At 43.3% G+C, this 20,664-nt stretch overlaps 1 protein-coding gene across 1 annotated transcript in view; it reads right to left on the reverse strand.

Annotated features, from left to right (window-relative positions):
- Positions 1–7,707: 7,707 nt before the first annotated feature.
- The window catches only part of C11H11orf53 (chromosome 11 C11orf53 homolog), a 28,687-nt gene continuing 15,730 nt past the window's right edge, over positions 7,708–20,664 (reverse strand). Inside the window, 4 exon segments of the mRNA XM_044919745.1 lie at positions 7,708–7,881; positions 7,883–8,110; positions 9,351–9,655; positions 12,221–12,263. Of these exon segments, the coding sequence (XP_044775680.1) occupies positions 7,708–7,881; positions 7,883–8,110; positions 9,351–9,655; positions 12,221–12,263 (750 nt within the window).

The following is a 20,664-nucleotide window of genomic DNA, read 5'->3' on the forward strand; positions in this document are numbered from 1 at the left end:
TTCTTTCTTTCTTTCTTTCTTTCTTTCTTTCTTTCTTTCTTTCTTTCTTTCTTTCTTCTTTCTTTCTTTCTTTCTCTCTTTCTTTCTTTCTTCTTTCTCTCTCACTGCCTGTCACTGCCTTCTTCCATTTCTTGCCTGCATTGCTGTCTTTCTCCTTGGCCCCCTGAGTGTGTCAGTTTCCCTCTCTTCTGGGGTGCTTCCTCATTTTTTCAGGCTTCCTCTCCTTGCTAACCTCTTCTTTTGCTGGGAGATGGACAGCGGTGCTAGGAGGCTACTGAGTTCCCTTGGCAACATCACTGAAGCTGAGGCTGATGTTTGGCTACACGGTATTTGCAGAAGGCAGGCGGAGGTTGGGGACTGTGAGAGATGAGGTCCTTGGAAGTCACATGGTCTGTAGAGACAGCAAAGAACTCTGTCCCTTCCTTGAGAAGCCTCTGCCTGAACCATGGCAGCAGTTCTGGGGGCTTCTGTGTTGCCCCTGTTGTTGAGATGGATGTTCCAGTGCTGTCACTGGCCTGAACTTCAGAAAACTGGATTTCCTCAGGCCTCAGCCCCATTTTGGGAAACTGGGAGAAGTCTCCCAGTTTTTACCCCAATATGAAGAAGTTTGGGTTCCTATAATTTGTTCCTATAATTTGTTTCTATAATTGCAAAACCCCAGCACAGATATTTAAGGTACAATAATCATGCTTGTGGGTGCAAAGGAGAGTCCTTTCTAAAAAGTCCCGTGAATCTTTCCTACAGATCTGCACATGCCGTGAGGCCTAGAGCATCCAGGTCTACCCCGAGACCCCATAGAGTTGGATGGTCCTCATGGGAGACTTTTTTCTAAAAGGTGTCATTTATTGAGTGTTTATTGGATATCAGGCACTGTATTGTACGGCCTCCCCGTTTCACAGATGAGGCTCAGAGAGGTAAGCAACATGCCCAAGATTCTTAAGCACATAAATGGCAGGATTGGGTCTCAAACTTTGGTAAATCTGATGCAAAAGCTCTTGCTCTTCACTATTAATGTTGTCTTCCTGATCCTTTATAACAGAGGCTTTCAAACTTCTCTGACTTCAACCCACAATAATAAATCCATTTTACATGTTCACAGACTACGTAACAACATTTACATGTTTATTTAACAAATTTCTCATGAAGCAAAATACACCTATGTATATGAGGCATTCTGACATTTCCTCTCCTATCTTTTCCATCTCATTCTATTTGAAAAATGTATGCTGGTTGGGAGTCATGAAGACAATTTGCTGACCCAAGAATGAGTTGTGACCAGCACTGGAAAAATTCTGTCTGTGAGACAGGCAAACACACTTGTCAACGCTGTGCATGTGAAAGTATTTTGATGTGCTGTTTGTATTCCTGTCAGGGTGTGTGAGGAGACCAAGGCAGGGCAGCATACTGACTTGAAAGTATTCTGTAAAGACTGGGGACACCAGAACCCCAAAGGGGAGACCGGCTGGAGGAGAAGGTGGGCTGCTCACTAAGTTAATTACAGTTTGTGCTTCTCAGACTAGGGACTCTTCCCTCTCGCTGGGGGCATTGTCCCCTCCAGGGTGTCTGCCCTGAAATCCTGATGATCATTCTGGAGGTTTAATAAAAGACTGGAAAAAAAAAATGTTGTGATCTTTCAACAGGCTTTAACAGGCTCACTTGCTTAAAAATATAGCACAGGGTCCTGATGTTTGGATGTTGAAAGGGACCTTTGAACAGAGAGACTTAGAGTCTTTTCCCAACATTCCTGCTGGTGGTCAGCCAGCCTCTGTCTCCCTCCACCACTTGGCTGAGCTCCTGGCCCATGGGAACATGCGTGGAGGAAATGGGAGCTCTGTCTTTATAAGGGAGCCCGTCCCACCATTTAAATATAGTGATCATCGATTGAGCCAAAATCCAATGAGATGTTAATTGTGCACCAACTATGTCCTGGCATGATATCAAGCACCAGGAACACAAAGATAAATAAATCCAGGTTTTTGCCATCAGCTGCCTGTTAAATTAGAGGGAGTGGGATACCTGTTCTCCCACTTCCATTCCACTGTTTCTCCACTATGGGTTTGTCTGGTTCATTCGCTGATTCATTCTTTCAACAGCATATACTGATCACCTACTCTGGCCAGGCCCAGCGCTGAGCCCAAAGAAGTCATGCCCAGCCCTGCCCCCCCCCCCCCCCCCCCCCCCCCCAGCCCTTTCTTTTTTAAGCTTATTATCTGTAGTTCCTCTAATTTTTCACATATTATAGTTTTTCAGGTCTCTGAGCCACTGAGCTCAGAAACCCTCTAGTTTGTCACTGACCTTCTTAGAGTCCCTGAGCACCCAGAATAATGGGAATAGAATACATTTATTTTGAAAGTTTTAAATGGAATATTTAACTGAATTTTTTTGGCAGGCTTTCACATGCAAATGACACTGAAGAGCATTATATTTTTCCCCCAAAGTAGGAGATTTCATGAATATGAAAAGAGTTTCGGTATAAGGAAAAAGGGGGAGTTTATTCCCTCCAAATTTGACTACAGCTCTAAAATTCTCTTTATTAATGCAAAGTTCCTTTGTCATTTTGACTTTGGGACACTGTTACCAAACCTTGTGGGAAATATCAAGTTCCAAAAACCTGGCAGAAACCAGTCCTTCCTGGGCCCAGAGTGAATGTTTGGTCCATATGAAAATGATCAGGAAAACTCACAGATGGAGATTGTTTAATGATTTGTGGTAACTCAGTCTCTTCCCATTAAACATATCCAAAGTTTTAACTTTTTCTCAAGAGGCTTCTGTAGGGAATAAGCATTTTATAATTTATCATTTAAGTAAGGAAAATATTGTCAGATGCTGCTTGAGAAGTTTACCTTTTACTTAAAACATTTTTATTATGCAATATTTGAGACGTACAAAAACATATAAAGATGACTGTGATAAAAGCCTATGAATATATTACCAAGGTTAAGAAAGAAAAAAAATTGAGTGATCTTTCATTTATGACTAAATTCATTTACTAAGCATTAAACTTCTGGATTATTCCACTCAAGATATTTCGTTAGGTAGAAGGTCCGTAGGGATATTTATCAGCTTTCCTAATGCAAAAGAGCTAATTCTTAAATATTATTTGTTTTGTCCACATTTTCTTCCCTTTCGAACTTGTAAAGATTTTTTACTGTCCTCCTTTTTTGGCCTATAATATACTAACAACGAGAGTGCATATTGCAAACCCACACATCTTATTTTTCAGAGGCTAAGAGTAGAGGACATTTCTGTATCAAAGATCAAAGATAACATGGTGTCATAATATTAGAAGATTTTCTTATTATTTATTTAGCCTGACCTTTAGGGATTCTAGTTCCATATCTATTTATCATATTTGTTTTAATCACACCAGAGATAACACCCAGCTTTGAATAACTTTTATTTATGAGATTTCCTAGCAACATATTATAGTACATGTAGATACTAAACGAATATACGAACATTTTTCTGTGCTACGTCAAAGTTCAGTAGGATTCCTTCTTAGAGACATTTAAAAATACTAAGCCAATCATCTTAAATATATTACCACTACTACTATTAAAATTTGCAGAGACTATGGCTAATGTGAAATACTAAACATGGTAGGGTTTTCTTACACATCAGTCTCAGAGAGATGTTGCCCCTAGAGTCAGGGTCTAAAGAGTTAATCATTTTTGTGGCATAATTTTAGTTCAATTTAACGAAGATTTTACTGAGCACCTATAACATGCTGGGCACTAAGCCAGATGCTGGATACACATGTCTGAGCCATTCGTGAGTCCTCGCTTGATGAGTTTGGTCAGAGACTCACTCTTCAGCTAGAGTGGATGATTTCGCATTTAGGCTCTCTAGGGTCAGTCCTTATTGAATATGGTCTGTAAAGGAACAGTGTAATGTTTTGAAAAGAAAGGAAACTTGAGACAGAACCCAAAGATAGAACCTAAAGAAAGTATGATTTTGGCATGTGGTTGGTAGAATCACTATAATGTTAAGGTGATTTAAACCTTGGATCCATCAATAGTCGTTTCAGCTTTTTATGTGTTACTGATGTTTTATTTCTTGTGAATGTATTATTGAGATTTACATATTTAGAAAAGGAGCACAAAGATACGAGTAATACTTATTTTTTAAAGATTTTATTTATTTTTACTAGAGAGAGAGAGAGAGCGAGAAGTCGGATGGGAGAAGAGATTCTGAGAACACAAGGACAAGTGGGGGGAGGGGCAGAGGGAGAAGCAAACTCCCCTCTGAGCAGGGAGCCCGACCCTGGGATCATGACCTGAGCTGAAGGCAGACGCTTAACCGACTGAGCCACCCAGGTGCTCAACTAGTAATACATATATATATGTCTATGTGTGTGGGTACATCTCTACGTACGTACATGTATATTTTCTATTGGGATTTGGGATTCTTTTCCCTTTGTGGAATTTCTTGTAGAGAATCCTAGTACTTTAGAGTACTAGAGTATTTCTTCCCCTACCACAATAGTACCATTATATTCTATTATTAACCGAGGTGTAGCAAGTCACACTGCTCATTTAAGAGCATTTATAAAACAAACTAGGTAAAGATGTGGTTTTCTTTCATTCTTTGGGATTTGCATAACATTATAAGAGAGCACAAACACTCTCAACTACATGCTGTTAATGTCCGTTTCCAGTGATTTCAGGGAGGATTGTGTATACTGCAGTTTTCGCAGGGGCAAATTCGCTTTCTGGTTCTTCTTGACATTATTATCTAGCCAGCTTTCTTGGGTAACTTGAATTTGCCATCATCGTCTCTGCTTACCTTCGACATTAAAGGACCTAAAGGAGATAGTGTTTTGAACCTGAGTTCTCTAATTTTTCCTGCTTTCCCCAGGAAAGTTATGAGCCTGAGGACAGCAGGTTTAAGGAAGGAAAGGGAGAGGAGGATGCATTTTTTTTTTTCTGATGCTGGCATTATGCATTATTATGACCAGATGCATTAAGTCCCCAGCATGCAGAGGGACAGAGAGCATACGTGAGTGGGAGAGAAATAGATATTTTTCCATGTCATAATTTTGTAGCTTGGTTTCACTTTGTGACAAAGTATTGTCAATTCCCAGAACAATAAACCTGAACCAAATTGAAATATATGTAATAATATAGAAACACATTATCAAGCTAACTAGAATTCCTAAAAATCATCCCTACCACCTGGAATTACTAACACCACTCCCCATGCCTCTGTCCCCTTTAGACCAGGTAGCTGAAATGGATACTAGATGCAGTGCGGGTCCGTGTATGTCTCCTTTCTTGTAAATCACTTTTGTGAAGCACAGTGAAAGGGCTTGGATGCTTTAAGAAGAATGTGGATTGCACTACAATCCCTGCATTTACCTCTGTTCTGAGGTCTGGTTGCTGAGCTCTCCTTACCTAAGAGCCAGTGTGTCCTTAGGTTGTGAGAAGATGAACATAACCCGTGAAAAGATAAGCGCAAACTAAGGGAAATGAGCATGTCTAACATTTAGCATTATAACCAAACAGAAGTTAAAGCTGTGTGGACACATATTGATGGTCTACACACCAGTACTGTGCTATATGCTACTTTGTAACAATGGTCAACAGCAGATGACTGGAATTATTATGAAATGTATACAACCAATTTAGAAAAATGGCTTTTGGGACCCAGATCTCTTCTTTCGGATGCAGGGACCTGGATGACAGATGGCTCTGCCAAAGATCCCAGGACCGGGACTGAGGTCTCAAGTCTCACTGGACTTAAGAAAGAGCTGTTTTCTTGCCCACAGTGGAAGTTGCCCCTTTCTAGTGAAGAGCTAATATGGAGCAAAGTAAAGATCAGGCTGTGACAAGGTGTGGTGAGAGGGAGGAAGTAGGGGCAGGGGACTTGGGAGAGGGCAGCCTAGCGTCTGGGGACCATCAGTTTATCTCCATTGGAGAATGCTCTCCCAGGAGGCTCCGTATCCAAGCATTTCTGTGGGCATTCCATAAGCTGGGAGTGTATTTGCTTCACCAGAAAATATCCATGAAGGCACAGACAAGGAGGAGTATCCATTAGTCACTTCTAAGTACGAATTAATGTCCTTATTTGATCTTTCTAGACTCCTACCTAGCTGAGGTAGAGCATGGGACAGTGTAACAGAGGATGTGATGGAAACTGTATTGAGTGGCTTTAGACAACCAGGTGGAAAATGAGAGCAATGGGCCCCCAGGGGATGGAAGGAAAAGGCATTGGGTCAAAAGGGACCAGAGGGGTCAGGAAAATGTAATATGGGAACATAGAAAGGAAAGTGGCAGGAAAATAGTAGAAGGAGTGGGGTGGGACCTGTGGGCCTCGACTCGTGCTCTGCAAAGTCAAGGTGTGTGTGAGGCTTTTATGACGGGCTTGGCCTGGAGCCAGGCCCACTTCTTGGTGGGAGTTACTTTGTGAACTCGACTGGCAAAGGAAATCTGTGCCGGCTCAAACTTACATGAGACGGAGAGAGGCTTCAGATGTCAGTTTCTTTATACATGGGAAGAGCTGTATATTTCGGACCAATGAGCCACCAGCAAGGTCTTCCTTCAAATGGGACGTGTTGTGTGTCATGGTGCTTGCATGACACCTGGCCATGTGTCCTTCTCCAAAGCCCCTGTACTTCTTGGTGTTTTGTGGTCTGTCGTTTCTTGCCAACAGCCCAGTTCTGCTCTCCGCATTTTCCTTACTTATTCTTATTTGATTATAGAACACCCATTTTACTAACCCACTCTGATGACCGTAGGTTTTTCCATCAGAGAAACAATGTCTGGTTTGATTAAGGCTACCATGGATCAAAGAAAGTTTTGGGCCCATATCGGTTTTTGGATTAGACTCATTTTTGGACATCCTAGACTTTAGGGCAGAGTCAAAGCTATGTATTTATGAAGCCATAGTCTCCTGACCTCATCCTATTTTAAAGACATAAAGCATTTATATGTCGTGCTATATTTGTTACGGGGCTATATTTGAAATGGTTTACAAGTCACTAAGGAGAGAAACGTATATAATACTTTCCCCTTTTAAAAAAAATTTTTTAAGAAGATTATTTATTTATTTAGAAAGGGGGGAGGGGCTGAGGAAGAGGGAGAGAGAGAATCCCAAGCAGATTCCGCGCTGAGCATGGAGCCTGACGTGGGGCTTGATTCCACAACCCCAGATCATGACCTGAGCCAAAATCAAGTTGGATGCTCCAATGACTGAGCCACCCAGGCGCCCCAATACTTTCCTCTTTAAAAATCACATGGTATAAAATGAGTTTTGCTTTATGTGCCCTAATCTATATTATATCCTATGCTTTTTCTCTTATTACAGAACACAGTTCATAACTAAGAAAAACTGAACAGGAAAATCAGTATATTTCATGATCTGCACAAACTTTTTAAATGTAATTTAAGAAAAATATGAGCACTAAAAGTATTTCAAAGATAACAGAAATTCAGAAATGTAATGCGTTACTAAAGTTCCAACAACACATGAGTCTCTAGTGTCTCACTAGAATATAGTCCCTGATATCCTGAATTAACATCACATGTATTTCAGTGGGGTTGTGGGAGGGAGGATTATAAGTAAATGCACGGTCCATTTGCAAAGGGTGGCGCGATGGCATATTCTGAAAATCCAGGTCCGAATGAGCTGGAAACACCCTGAAAACAATCTGTCAAATACCGAACCCAGCTCAAAGAAAAGCACGGCAGGAGTCCGGTGGTGCGCCCCTCAGTAAGCTCTGCGGCATTCATATGACCCCCACGCCATGCTCCCGTCTTCTTTGGTCCATGAAGAAGGGTCCTGAAGGCCAGCGGTGTCTGCCCCCTCATCTGGGGAGAGGGGCACCACCTTGTGTGGAAGGTCGTTGGACATCGTCACGAAAGGGGTGAAGGGATGGGGGGGGTGGCATGGGGTACCCCGGCACATGGTACAGATCCTCCAGTGCATGCAGTGAGTAGGACTGAGCCCCAGCCAGGGGGCCCCCCCAACTCGAGCTCCTGTGAGGGGCGGTGCTCCCTGACTCCGGCTGGGAGAGGCAACCTGCGCTGGGTGGCAGGGTCTGCAGGGTGTCGGTGGGCACGGGGTCGGCCTGGCTGAGACAGTCGGGCGCCGTTTGCTCCCACGAATCCCTCTGAGGAGAATGGAAAGGTGACTGGGGTTAGTCATCAGGGGATACTCTGATGCGGACAGGTGTCCTCACCAGCACTGGCTGCCAGCGGACACGGCTTCCAGAGTGGACTCGGGGCCCTCCCTCTGCTGTTCCGTCTGCTGTGGCTCCTCACCAGGCACCTGTCCCCTCTGTTTGACACCGGCAGTGAGAGTTTAAGTTCCTTTCTAACTCTAGCGTTCCGTTCCCTAGATATATTACAATCCCTTTCTCTGGAAAACAACATTAAATGAGTAAAATGAGGGAACAACAGAATGAACATTTGTACAGCATTTTACCACTTCCAACGTACCATGTCTTGCATTCCTTCTGAGCTTCACAATACACAGGGTCCTAAAATGCCCTGTCCACACTGGGGACGTCAGCTCCGGCTACTCCTGAAAGAAGCACGTCTCTAAATTACATGATGGGCTTCTCCCCTCCGTGAGCCAAGAGGTAGGAGCTTCCAGAGGCTTGGAGCTGGAAAGATTTGGGTTCAGTCCCTGGCTGCACCACTTACTACCTTCCTGACGCTGAGTACCTCACTTTGTTCATCTGTAAAATGGGGCTTTAGCAAGTATATCCCGAGTTGTTGCAAGTGTTAAATGACCAAAGGCACACAGAAGTTCCTGGCTGGAGTAGTTTCTCCATAATGTTAATTCCCACCCCCTTCTACCCCCCATAGTCGAAAGTCCCATCTTTAGAGATTCATTCCTTTGTATTTGAAGGCTTTACAGTTTTCTCTAAGATGGGTGTTGTATTCAGATCTTTATGAACTCACCTCTTTGTTAGGATCGAGGGAGAGCAAGATTCTATAGGGTAGAAATATTGTGGGGAGGGGCGTTGTGGGGACTGGGAGGGAAGAAGGCCTGATGTGCCTGCTCTGGCAGATGCCAGCCTAGTCTGTGGGTGTGGGACCTCAGTGCTCTTTCCTCGGGTGCGGGAGGAACGATCTGGCAGAATCAGCAGAGTACTAGCAAAATGGACACAGACCCTGCTGTATAGTCGTCCCCTCACAAGCCCCTGGACAGACCCTCTCGCGGTCGGAGTCGGCGCGGATCTTTGAGGGAGGCCCCTCGGAGCGTGTCCTGGCGGAGTAGCCGCAGGGGTGCGCAGGGCGAGCCAGATCCGGCTTCCACCTGGTTGCCAGGTGCACGCACTGGCCAGATGTGCGCGCGCCCAGACTTCACCTTGCTCCCTAACCGTGAACCACCTGCATACTCACAAGCACGAAGTGCGTCGTGGGGTCCCCAGGGAAAGGAGGCGGCAGGAGCGGCGGCAGGGGTGAGGCGCTGAACAGAGAGCCGGTGCTGGGGGTCAGGCCCGGGGGCCGGTGGTCTCCGTAGGGCTCCGGGAAGTAGGCATCCAGGAGGCCCGGGTGGCTCTGCCCTGCGGGGGCCTCGCAGGCAAAGGGCTTGGCCGCGGGGCCCGAGGTGCAGACGTCGCTCGCGAACTGTTTAGTGTTGTGGAGGTCTGAGTCTGAGAGGAACGATCTTCTGACCCCATAGTAACCTGTCATTACTGGTGAACCTGTTGCCAAAGGGAAAAGAAATGGGCAAAACTGTCCCCATGGGAAGTCTGGGTGTATCTGTGGCAGCCGAGACTCTCCACGTGGGGAACGGTCTTTCTAACGCAGGCCGGATACCAAGGCAAATATTTAAATAGAGATAGGTCTTGAAAAGCATTAAATCTTGCTGCATTGCCTCTTTTAACTGGTCCAGCCCAAATAACTAATATGTTTAACCTTCACTCTGCCTTTGGAGATGAGTTCATTTGAGATGGTGCAGTAACTCTTCTCATTCACTCACTCAACATACGTTATGCACTTTCTGTGTTCCAGTTACTGCCCTAGGAAAAGTTTGGGCGCAAAGAGAAAAGAAAAGAAATCCCTCGCCCATCTACATTCTATCAAATGAAGTGTCTTTTTCCCAGTGTCTGAGCTCTGTCTCCATGTACATAGGATGGCGAACAGCAGGCCGTTTCTGGGCATGGTATCTGAGGTTCAGTATCTCTAGCCCCAGGGATACTATAATCCCACCCCAGATCAGAGGCAGGTTGTATGCTTCTCCTTCTTCTTTGTATACGGACCTTCTAACGTATGTCTCATACCTAGTAGGCATCAAGAAGTGGCTCGCTTGCTCTGGGATGATAGAGCTACTGTGCCGCCAAGTCAGAGGACTACCCCCGCCCCCCCCCCCAAAAAAAAAGTTTTCTGGCTTTTTCATGTTATTTGCTGCCCTCTTGTGTCCATGGGCAGTCCCTGACTCAGTTCACCCGGGGCCCCGGGAGAGTTTGGGAAGAGAATACCTTGTACAGAAAGGTTTCTTGGTGAAAACAAGGGGAAAAGGTGAAACTAAGAAGAGTCTCATTTATGGCAAGGCCAGTGAAATTGTCCCATAAGGAAAGAGAGGTGTTTGCTACAGCCTTTCAGATCCAGTAGCTCAGCTGTAGCAGGAAACACATTATCATTTAGAACATATTGAGGGACATAGACTCAAGCTCCGTAAAATGGATGGTTTCATTATTCCAGCTGGTGGTGGATGTGGTCTAATTAGCTAAGACCTACACCCTGAGGTCACAAAAAGGCTGAGCTGGGAGGAGGATGCAGGTGCTTGTCGTTCTTACCTTCCCCCAACCAGAGTGGACCACTTGCGGACTCTGTCCCAATCCACTCTGCTTACTTGTCCACAGGGACAGAAGACCATTCTCCTTTGTTATTATGACACAGTCACACATTACTCCACCTACACGGCACTTTGGCCCTTGCCACATGGTGTGGCACTTTATATTAAGCTCACTACTCCCTCACCTGAGTTACAATCCTGTTTCTAATCCACCTGCAAAGTCCATGGGGCAGAGCTTATGTCTTATACATTTGCTGTAAACCCAGTAGTATAATACTGTGTTCAACAATTACATGTAAATTTATTCATTCATTCAGAGGAAATCAGAACTCCCTGTAGAAACTTACAGCAAATTCTACTCACTCTACTTTCATCTTAAATTCTATAGCCCCAAACTTCTAATCTGCTCATGAATTTGAAAGCTACGGTTAGGGGTTTCATCATAAGCATACTTCCATAGAAGAAAAAAATGTGTGCAAGTGAAAATTAATATCAATAGATAAAATTCTGTTTCATGCCATGAGTTCATATCCACGGGAGTCATTAAGGCTGAGAAGAGAATGAGGAATAGGTAAACAAGGCTTCCAGGATCTCATGTCTTCGCTTCCCATTTCCAAGTAAAAACAACCACCAAGGAAAAAAACCTTGCTCTCTTATGCATATATTTTTCTCCTTAAAAAGGGGAAGAATAATTTGAGATAGTAAGAAAAGCTGCAAAAATGTCCTTCTATAGAAGGGAGCAGATGTAACCAGATTCCAGTGATGGTAAACATGATTGGAAAACACAACGAGACGTTCAGATATGTGAGATTTCTTATTGCTCTCATTCCTCTTCTTACCCAGCTCTGAAGCTTACTAAAATTATTGAGAAAGCCTAAGCCACTTCTGAGTTTGGGATCTGAGAAGAGTGTGTGTGTGTGTGTGTGTGTGTGCGTGCGCACGCGTGCATGAGCATGTGCATGCGGATGGGAGTCCGAAACCCTATTACTAAGAATGAGAATGCCCCTTTCCCATCTCCACAGGAGGATTTAATGAGACATATGTATTGAAATGAAGACCACATGCTTATCAAAGTGCCTGACCTATAGAGAGCACCCAGTAAATGGTAGTTCCTCCATCTGCCCACTGGTCTCTCCTTCTGTTTTAAAGCAGGTGTATAATCTAACAGATCACGGTGCCAGAATTTTAGACATTTTAAAATTGTATCAAGGGCCTGATTGCTATTGTTTCTGCTCAGTAAGCTTCTCCTTGGCAAGGGATGGAAAGGCTGCCTTCAAGACAGAATGAACTCTGAGGTCAGGAATGACTGAATTAGCTGTGTCTTCACTGATTTTATATTTTAAAAATACCTAGATTGAAAAAGTAAAATTTCCAAAGTGCTGTAAGGCAGTTATAAAAGAATGGAAGCCCCAGTGTCTGACTTGAATGCAAAAGGGAATTAATCAACTGCTCGTTGAACTCAAGTACTCACCTGGCGTCTGAGCAAATGGAGACTGGGGATTGCTGACAGGGCTCTGGAAGGCAAAGATAGTGCAATGTTTTCTTTAGTTGCAACTTTGAATTAAAAAAAAAAGATTAGGGATACATTTTACAAGCTTTATTTTCTGATACTAAGAAACATTATTTGGGGGTTAAACTAAGAGGGCAACCAAGATTAAGAATTCAAATATCAGGGGGTGCCTGATACTCAGTCGGTTGAGCATCCAACTCTTGATTTCCGCTCAGGTCATGATCTCAGGCACTCAGCAGGGGCGGGTGGGGGGGTGGCCTGCTGGAGATTCTCCCTCTCTGTCTGCCCCTCCCCCTGCTCGCATACTTGATCTCTCTCTCTTTCAAATAAAGAAATCTTTAAAAAAAAAAAAATCAAGTATCAGAGAACCAAGTTTTATGAGAGATGAGAGAAACCAAAGTTAGATTCTGGTAAACATGCCAAAAAGCACAGGCTAGATGAAATGGAATAATCTGTCTTTTGTTTTTTATTGCTTGTGGTAATATCAAATATAGATCCAAGTGATTTATATACATACAGGACCTTTGAAGATATTACTGGTTACATTAAGATGAGGTCATACTGAATTGGGGTGGACTCTAAATCCAACATGACTGGTGTCCTTCTAAGAAGAGGAGAGAGACACACAGAGACACAGACACAGAGGGGAGAAGGCTATGTGAAGACAGAGGCAGAAGTTTGAGTGATAGGACCTCAGGTTAAGAACCAGCAACCACCGGCAGCTGGAAGAGGCGGGGAGGTATGCTCCCCTAGAGCCTTCGGAAGGAGCCGGCCCTGCTGACACCTTGATTTTGGACTTCTAGTCTCCAGACCGTGAGACAATGCATTTCCGTCACTTTAAGCGCCCCGCCCCCCATTTGTGGCACTTTGTTACTGTAGCCCTAGGAAACTAATATATTACTGATGATGAAGCAGACGATGCAGTGTAGTATGAGAAGTGATGTGGTTGGGGAAAGACCGAGTGAGGGGGGCACCTAAGCTGGTATTAGGGATGGGGTGGGGAACGCATCCTTGTTGCCGAAGCTGACCTCTGGAGGAAGGGTATCCAGGTGTGCTGAGTCCTAAAATGTACAATTGCAAATTCTGGCTCCACGCTGCCCAGGAACAAAGTTATTTAGGAAAAAATAGCTGTTGCAAAAGTTAAGAGTCCTGAACATCTAGTTCTTTGGATCTGAGCTCCTGTCCCTCGCAGCGCTATAGATTCTCAAAAGTTGGAAGAGATCTTATAGAGAGCCTCACGCAACCACCAGTGCCAAATCCTGCCCACATTATTAACACTGGGTGCAGTTAGCCTCAGGGCTGCAGAACCCAGTGCCCTCTCAGAAAGCCCATTTCTTCTCTGGGCACTTCTGACTGTCACAAAGCAGGCAGAAAAGAATCACTTTCTTCTTTCTCATCTTTTTGGTCCATACACAATAGGGTTTAATCCTTTTTCCATATATGGCCCTTCAAATATTTCAAGAGAACCCATTATTTCCCCAGCTGTCTTCATCAGTTTGGGCTGCTATGCCAGATACCATAGACTGGGTGGTTTAAACAAGAAACATTTCTCCCGGTGCTGGAGGCGGAAGGGTGCCCGCGACGTTGGGGTCTCGGGGACCCTCTGCCTGCTTTGCTGGCTTCTCTCTTTGTCTTCATGCAGCAGAAAGAGAGATCATCTCTCTCATGTGTCTCTCCTACGAGGGCACTAATCTCATTCACAAAGGCTCTACCCTCACAACCTAATTAGCTCCCAAACACCAAATACCATCCTATTGGGGCTTAGGGCTTTAACGTATGAGTTCTGAGGGGACACAAACATGCAGTTCATAGCACCAAACTGGCACTTAATCTTCTCCAGGCAAAATGTCCTCCAACCACGGGGCACCTGGGTGGCGTAGTCGGTTAAGCGTCCAACTCTTGATCTCAGCTCAGGTATTGATTTCAAGGTTGTGAGTTTAAGCTCCACACTGGGCTCCATGCTGGATGTGGAACCTACTTTAAAAAAAAAATCGGGGCGCCTGGGAGGCTCATTGGGTTAAGCGTCTGCCTTCGGCTCAGGTCATGATCCCAGGGTCCTGGGATCGAGCCCCACATCGGGCTCCCTGCTCAGTGGGGAGTCTGCCTCTCCCTATCCTGCTCCCCCTGCTTGTGTTCCCTCTCTCGCTGTCTCTCTCTCTCTGTCAAATAAATAAATAAAATCTTTAAAAAAAAAAATAAAAAAATAAAAAAAAAATCCTCCAACCACTCAGAAGGAGCACAGATTCTTTGAGTGAAGACTCTGGAACTAGAGTGTATGTGTTTGAATCCCAGCTCTGCCTCTTGGGCACATGAGATTAAATGATCTCCTATATGCCGAGCGCTTTGAATAGTTCCTGCCATAGAGCAAGCAGGAAATAAGTGTTAGCTCTAATCACTCAGATGCATCTTTATGCCCCTTCAAATCTATGGCATATTCCTCTAACCCTGTTCTGATTTATGTGTCTTGTTGTTTAAGAAGTTAACACTTTTAAGTGGCAGAAGGGAAGGCTGGGCAGGCAGGCTCAGAAGTGGGTGTAGATCAGGGTGCCCTACATCTTATATGGGAAGGAAAGGAGGCGATGATTAAATACAAAGCACTTGGGTTGGGTCACATTTCCCCATGTTGCCAGGGCCCATCTTCCCCAGCTCTGTCTGGCTGGGTGCCTACACCCTCTGGCTTCTGCCTGGGCGACCTTCCGTGTGTACGCACGGTGTGTGAATGCTGCCGGGGCCGGGGGGCGGGGGGGACGTCCTGTAGTTCTTCTCCCCCCTGCTCTCCCTGCTGTGGCCGAGGCTGGGCGGGCCGGAGGCTTCCCCTAGATGCTGGCACACGCCCCACCCCGTGGACAGAAGTATCAGCACCCTAGGCTCCCCTCGGCGCCTGCCAGCCGCACCTCTGTCGGCTGGAATGGCTCTGCTTCCGCTCTTCCCCCAGGCCGGGAGAAAGCTCAGTCCACGCTGACCTGGTCCCTACAGCTTCCGGCATCTCTGCCGTGAAGGCTCTCGTCTCGTTCTCCTCTACCACCAGCGGTCCCTGGATGGAATCTTCTTATTAATCCTGCTTCTTCTGCCCAGGCTTCCTTGTCACTGCGGGACAGCCAGCGCTGCACCTGCCCCCACCCAGCTCTACCGCCCGAAGACCCCACAGTGGTTTCACGATTGCAAGTCTAGTTGATTTTATCCACTGTTTGATGAAAAGAAGCCTCTCGTGTTCATTTCTCCTACACAGTGTTGCCTTCTACCTGCCGTGGAAATTGCAACTCTGGTTTCATTGTTTATGGTTACCCATAACATTTTACCTTGCATATTTAACAAAGACTACAAACAATATCTGAAAACTCCCACTGACAAAATCCTTAGAATTCTCACTACACCTCTCCTAATCTACATGAGTATGCTATTCTCTTGTATTTTAGCTTGTTCCTTTCTATTACATCTTCCCAAATTAGACATCATAATTGTCATCATCTTATTAAGTAAATCTGTATTAGATTTACTCATATGTTCACCATTTTCTTTGCTTACTCTGCTTCGAGACTTTTTTTTTTAGATTCATTTTCCATCTTCTTAAAGTAATCCTTCAGGAAATTCCTTTCCTGTAGGTGATGTTGGCGGTAAAAATGTTTGTTTTCATTTATCTGAAAATATCATGTCTTTTTCTCTTGTACTTGAAAGATAATATTTTTAGGTTCACAGTTGTAACCTTATAGTTATTCCTCTCTCAGCACTTCAAAGATACCACCTCACTGTCTTTCGGCTTCCCTGATTGCTGTTGACCTTGCAGTTATACTTTGGACAATTTTTCTTTCCTTTCTGACCGCTTTTTAAAAAATTTATTATGGAAGTATAGTTGACACACAATGTTATTATTAGTTTCAGATGTACAACATGGTGATTTGTCAATTCTATACATTACTCAGTGCTCAATCGTGGTAAGTGTAGTCACCATCTGTCACCATACAACGTTACCACAATATTATTGACTATGTTTCCTGCACTGTACTTTTTCATCCCTATGACATTTATTTTGTAACTGGAAGTTTGTACCTCTTAATCCCCTTCACCCATTTTACCCATCCTCCCCATGGCAACCACCAGTTTGTTCTCTGTATTTAAGAGTCTATTTGTTACTCACTTAGCATTATACCCTCTAGCTCCCTCCATGTTGTTGCAAATGGCAAGATTTTATTCTCTTTTATGGCTGAGTAATAGTCCACTGTGTGTGTATATGCATATATACATACACACTACATCTTCTTTATCCATTCCTCTATTGAAGGACACTTGGGCTGCTTTCATGAGTTGGCTATTGCAAATAATGCTGCCGTAAACATTATATATATGACATATATATGTCTTTGACCTAGTGTTTTTGTATTCTTTGGGTAAATACCCAGTCATGGAATTACTGGATCATAGCGTAGGTCTATTTTTAATTCTTTGAGGAACCTCCATACTGTCTTCCACAGTGGCTGCACCAGCTTGCCTTCTTCCCACCAATGGTGCATGAGGGTTCCTTTCTCTCCACATCCTTGCCAACACTTGTTGTTTCTTGTGTTTTTCATTGTAGCCATTCTGACAGGTGTGAGGTGGTGTCTCATTGTGGTTTTGATTTACATTTCTCTGATGATGAATGATGTTGAGCATCTTTTCATGTATCTATTGGGCATCGGTATATCTTCTTTGGAAAAAATATCTATTCAGTTCTTCTGCCCATTTTTTAAATCTCTGCTTTTTATTTTTTAAAAAGATTTTATTTATTTATTTGACAGAGAGAGAGCACAAGCAAGGGAAGCAGCAGGCAGAGGGAGAGGGAGAAGCAGGCTCCCTGCTCAGCAGGTAGCCAGATGCAGGGCTCGATCCCAGGACCCTGGGACTGTGACTTGAGCTGAAGGCAGACGCCTAACTGACCGAGCCACCTAGGTGCCCCTAAATCTCTGCTTTTTAATATACTCCCTTTGTCTTCAAGTTTCTTCAAATTAACCTCATTTTACCTCTGGAAAAGTTTCAACTGTCCTCTCTTTAAAATATTGCCTTGTCTGTATCATCCCTATTCTCTCCTTCTGGGACTCTGTTTAGATGTATGTTAAACCTTTCATTCTCTATACCCCAAACCTCCCATTATTTTTCTCTATATCTATGATTCTCTGTTCTGTATTTTGCTATAAATTGCTATAGACTTCTTCAGATCTACATCCAGTCCACTAATTCTTTCTTCAACTGTAGTTAATTTGTTGTTTTACTAATACACTGCATTTTATAAGTTATCAATGAATACATATTTTTTTATTTCTATAAATTCCATCTGATTTTTAAAAAATCTGCTTGGGGGGGCGCCTGGGTGGCTCAGTCGTTAAGCGTCTGCCTTCGGCTCAGGTCATGATCCCAGGGTCCTGGGATCGAGCCCCGCATCGGGCTCCCTGCTCAGCGGGAAGCTTGCTTTTCCCTCTCCCACTCCCCCTGCTTGTGTTCCCTCTCTCACTGTCTCTCTCTCTGTCAAATAAATAAAATCTTAAAAAAAAAATCCACTTGGTAATTTTTGATAGTCTCTAGTTGACTGTTTTCTATTTATTGAGTTACCGTATATTTTGTATTTGGTAATTCTAATATCTAAAAGTTCTAGGAATTTAAATTTATTGTTTATTGTTTATGCAGACTCTCATTCATAGTGGTTTGCTTCCTTATGCATTTGGTGATCTTTGGTTAAAGCTTATATCTGGTTAACCTTAATCTGTAAAATCTGGGGTCCTAATTTGAGACTGCTTTCCTCCAGAAGATTTATGTTTATATTTCTAGGGAGTCAGCTCCCTTCCAGGTTCCCCAGGTTAATCCTGGAGTCCCAAGGTCAGCTCCCCAACCTTGGCAACCATTCAAGGACCAGTTCATGCATAAAGCTGATTTGGACACCTGTTCTCAGGAGAACTTGCCTTTTGGTGTGATCACCTCATCATTCAATGGCTTAATTTCTTTTTTTTTTAATTTTTATTTATTTTTTTATTTTTTTTAAAGATTTTATTTATTTATTTGAGACAGAGAGAATGAGAGAGACAGAGAGCACATGAGAGGGGATAGGGTCAGAGGACGAAGCAGACTCCCCGCCGAGCAGGGAGCCCGATGCGGGACTCGATCCAGGGACTCCAGGATCATGACCTGAGCCGAAGGCAGTCGCTTAACCAACTGAGCCACCCAGGCGCCCTCAATGGCTTAATTTCTGATCAAACTTTTCCCCAGCCTCCCATGCCAACACTCCTCCTCCCACGTCCCCCCACTTTGGAGATTTCCCTTACTTCCTTCCAGGTCAACATCTTATTAAAAGGTGTTTTATGCAGGACCCAGTTTTGTTGTGGGTGAGATCACCCCACCTCCAGACCATCTAGTCTGACCAAAACAATTGAATAGCTAAATATTGCAACTAGATGTAGATACCTTTCTATTTTTGCACAGCATAAAAGAATTTATTTTCCCATAATTTTAAAATTCTCTCAGAGATTTAAATTATAATAGAAGTAATTCATAAACCCATACCTGTCATTTCATAAGCAAAGTGTTAACCACACACCCAAATGTGTTATACGTATTATCTCATTTAACCACAATCCCCAAAGATGGGTGATATTATTCTCTTCTTAATGATGAGGGACTGAAGAACAGAGAAATAACCCACATTACTTAGGTGGAACCAGTAGTGATGGTGGTGGGTGGGATCTAAAAAGGACCTGTGGAATTTCAGAGCCCATTTCTTAACTAAAGCACCATGCTGCCTCCCCAGAATTCTAATATCTCAAAAATAAAAAGAGGAAAATATCATACGAAGTTTAAAAATTTTTTTTAGTATCTAAGAGACGTAGGGACATCCAGAGAGGGCATGTAATTATCCCAAAGGTCACAAAGAAGACTTAGTGAGATTGATACTTTCCTGTCTGACGCATATATATATATATATATATATATATATACTTAGTCCTTCAGTGGATATACTATTTTGGGGGGGAGTCAGCTTTATTAAGGTACAATTTTCATATAATAAAATTCCCAAATTTTAAACATACAATTTGATAACTTTTGACAAATTTTGACAGGCTCCTGTGACCCACTACTATAATCCTGACATAACACATTTCCATCAAATTAATTATTTTATAGCTCTAATGAGTGCTGCCCTCTCTATGGTGGCCTGGGAAATATTTAGGGGGGTAAATATAAAAGGCAGTAATAAGCGCCATGTCAGTTTGCCTCTCACAGAACATAGAATTGAGTTCTAAAGGCCCTGAGGAAGGACTGGGGAGGACTTCACTGGACAGATTTCAGAGCTGGTGCTTATTCTTCCATCTCATTCTCAAATTTTATAGGTTAAGAAAGAACAGCCTAAAATATGAGTCTTCAGCATGTCACTAGTTGTCGTTGCACATACGAAGGGAAAACTCACATTCCTTTCTTCCTTGTTCAAAATATTGTGTTCACACGGTTGCCTCTTATCATATGAATCCTCCAGGAATAGTACTGAAATTGATATTGAAGAGCCCATAACTTTTGACCAAGCAAGATGGTATATAATTTTTATTTTGCATACTGCAAACAACAGGATCTTGCAATGCCAGGTAGCCAAATTCAGAGGTTTATATTTGAATGAAATTTGCCAGTCTGCAACTTCCTGTAGCTAACATCGCAGCCTCACAGCTGCCCCAAAAGCCCCTCCATGAAAATGAGTTAATTTGAACTAATGGGTCACCGAGGTAGTAAAGTGATAAGATTAGGAGTATCACCTTGAGTACATTTATCATCATTTTTATGACCCTATAATATTTTAGGTGCCAACCTAGTTAAAGAAATATATTGAAATGTACTAAGGAACAGATCTCTGACTAGCGTAAGATTTTTCACACTGGTATATAATTTATTTTTAAATTCTAATGACATAGTTTAGAAAGCGTCTGTTTAATTTTTGCTACTAATGCTAAAATAATAATAATCATAGCCCCTTATGAATAGCTGGGCTCCCTTTTAAAGGAATTCAGAGCACTTTATATATTTAATATCTCATTGTCATCACACCTATGGTTAAGAGACGGGTCAAGCTGGTGATACTACACTGAACATTCTAAAACCATGCTTGTTGGTTTGTTTTAGATTTATATATTTATTTATTTATTTGAGAGAGAGAGAGAGAGAGAATGAGCAGGAGGGAGAGAAAGAAAGAATCTGAAGCAGACTCCACGCTGAGTGCAGAGCCTGATGCGGGGCTGGATCCCATGAATGCGAGATCATGACTTGAGCCAAAACCAAGAGGCAGATGCTTAACTAACTGAGCCACCCAGGCACCCCTAAACCCATGTTTTAAGATCTGAATTTAGACCCACCATAAGTCATATGATTTTCTTCCAACTTTGAAATGAATGTAGAGTTAA

This window comes from Neomonachus schauinslandi, chromosome 11 (genome assembly GCF_002201575.2).
Source record: "Neomonachus schauinslandi chromosome 11, ASM220157v2, whole genome shotgun sequence".
Taxonomy (NCBI): domain Eukaryota; kingdom Metazoa; phylum Chordata; class Mammalia; order Carnivora; family Phocidae; genus Neomonachus; species Neomonachus schauinslandi.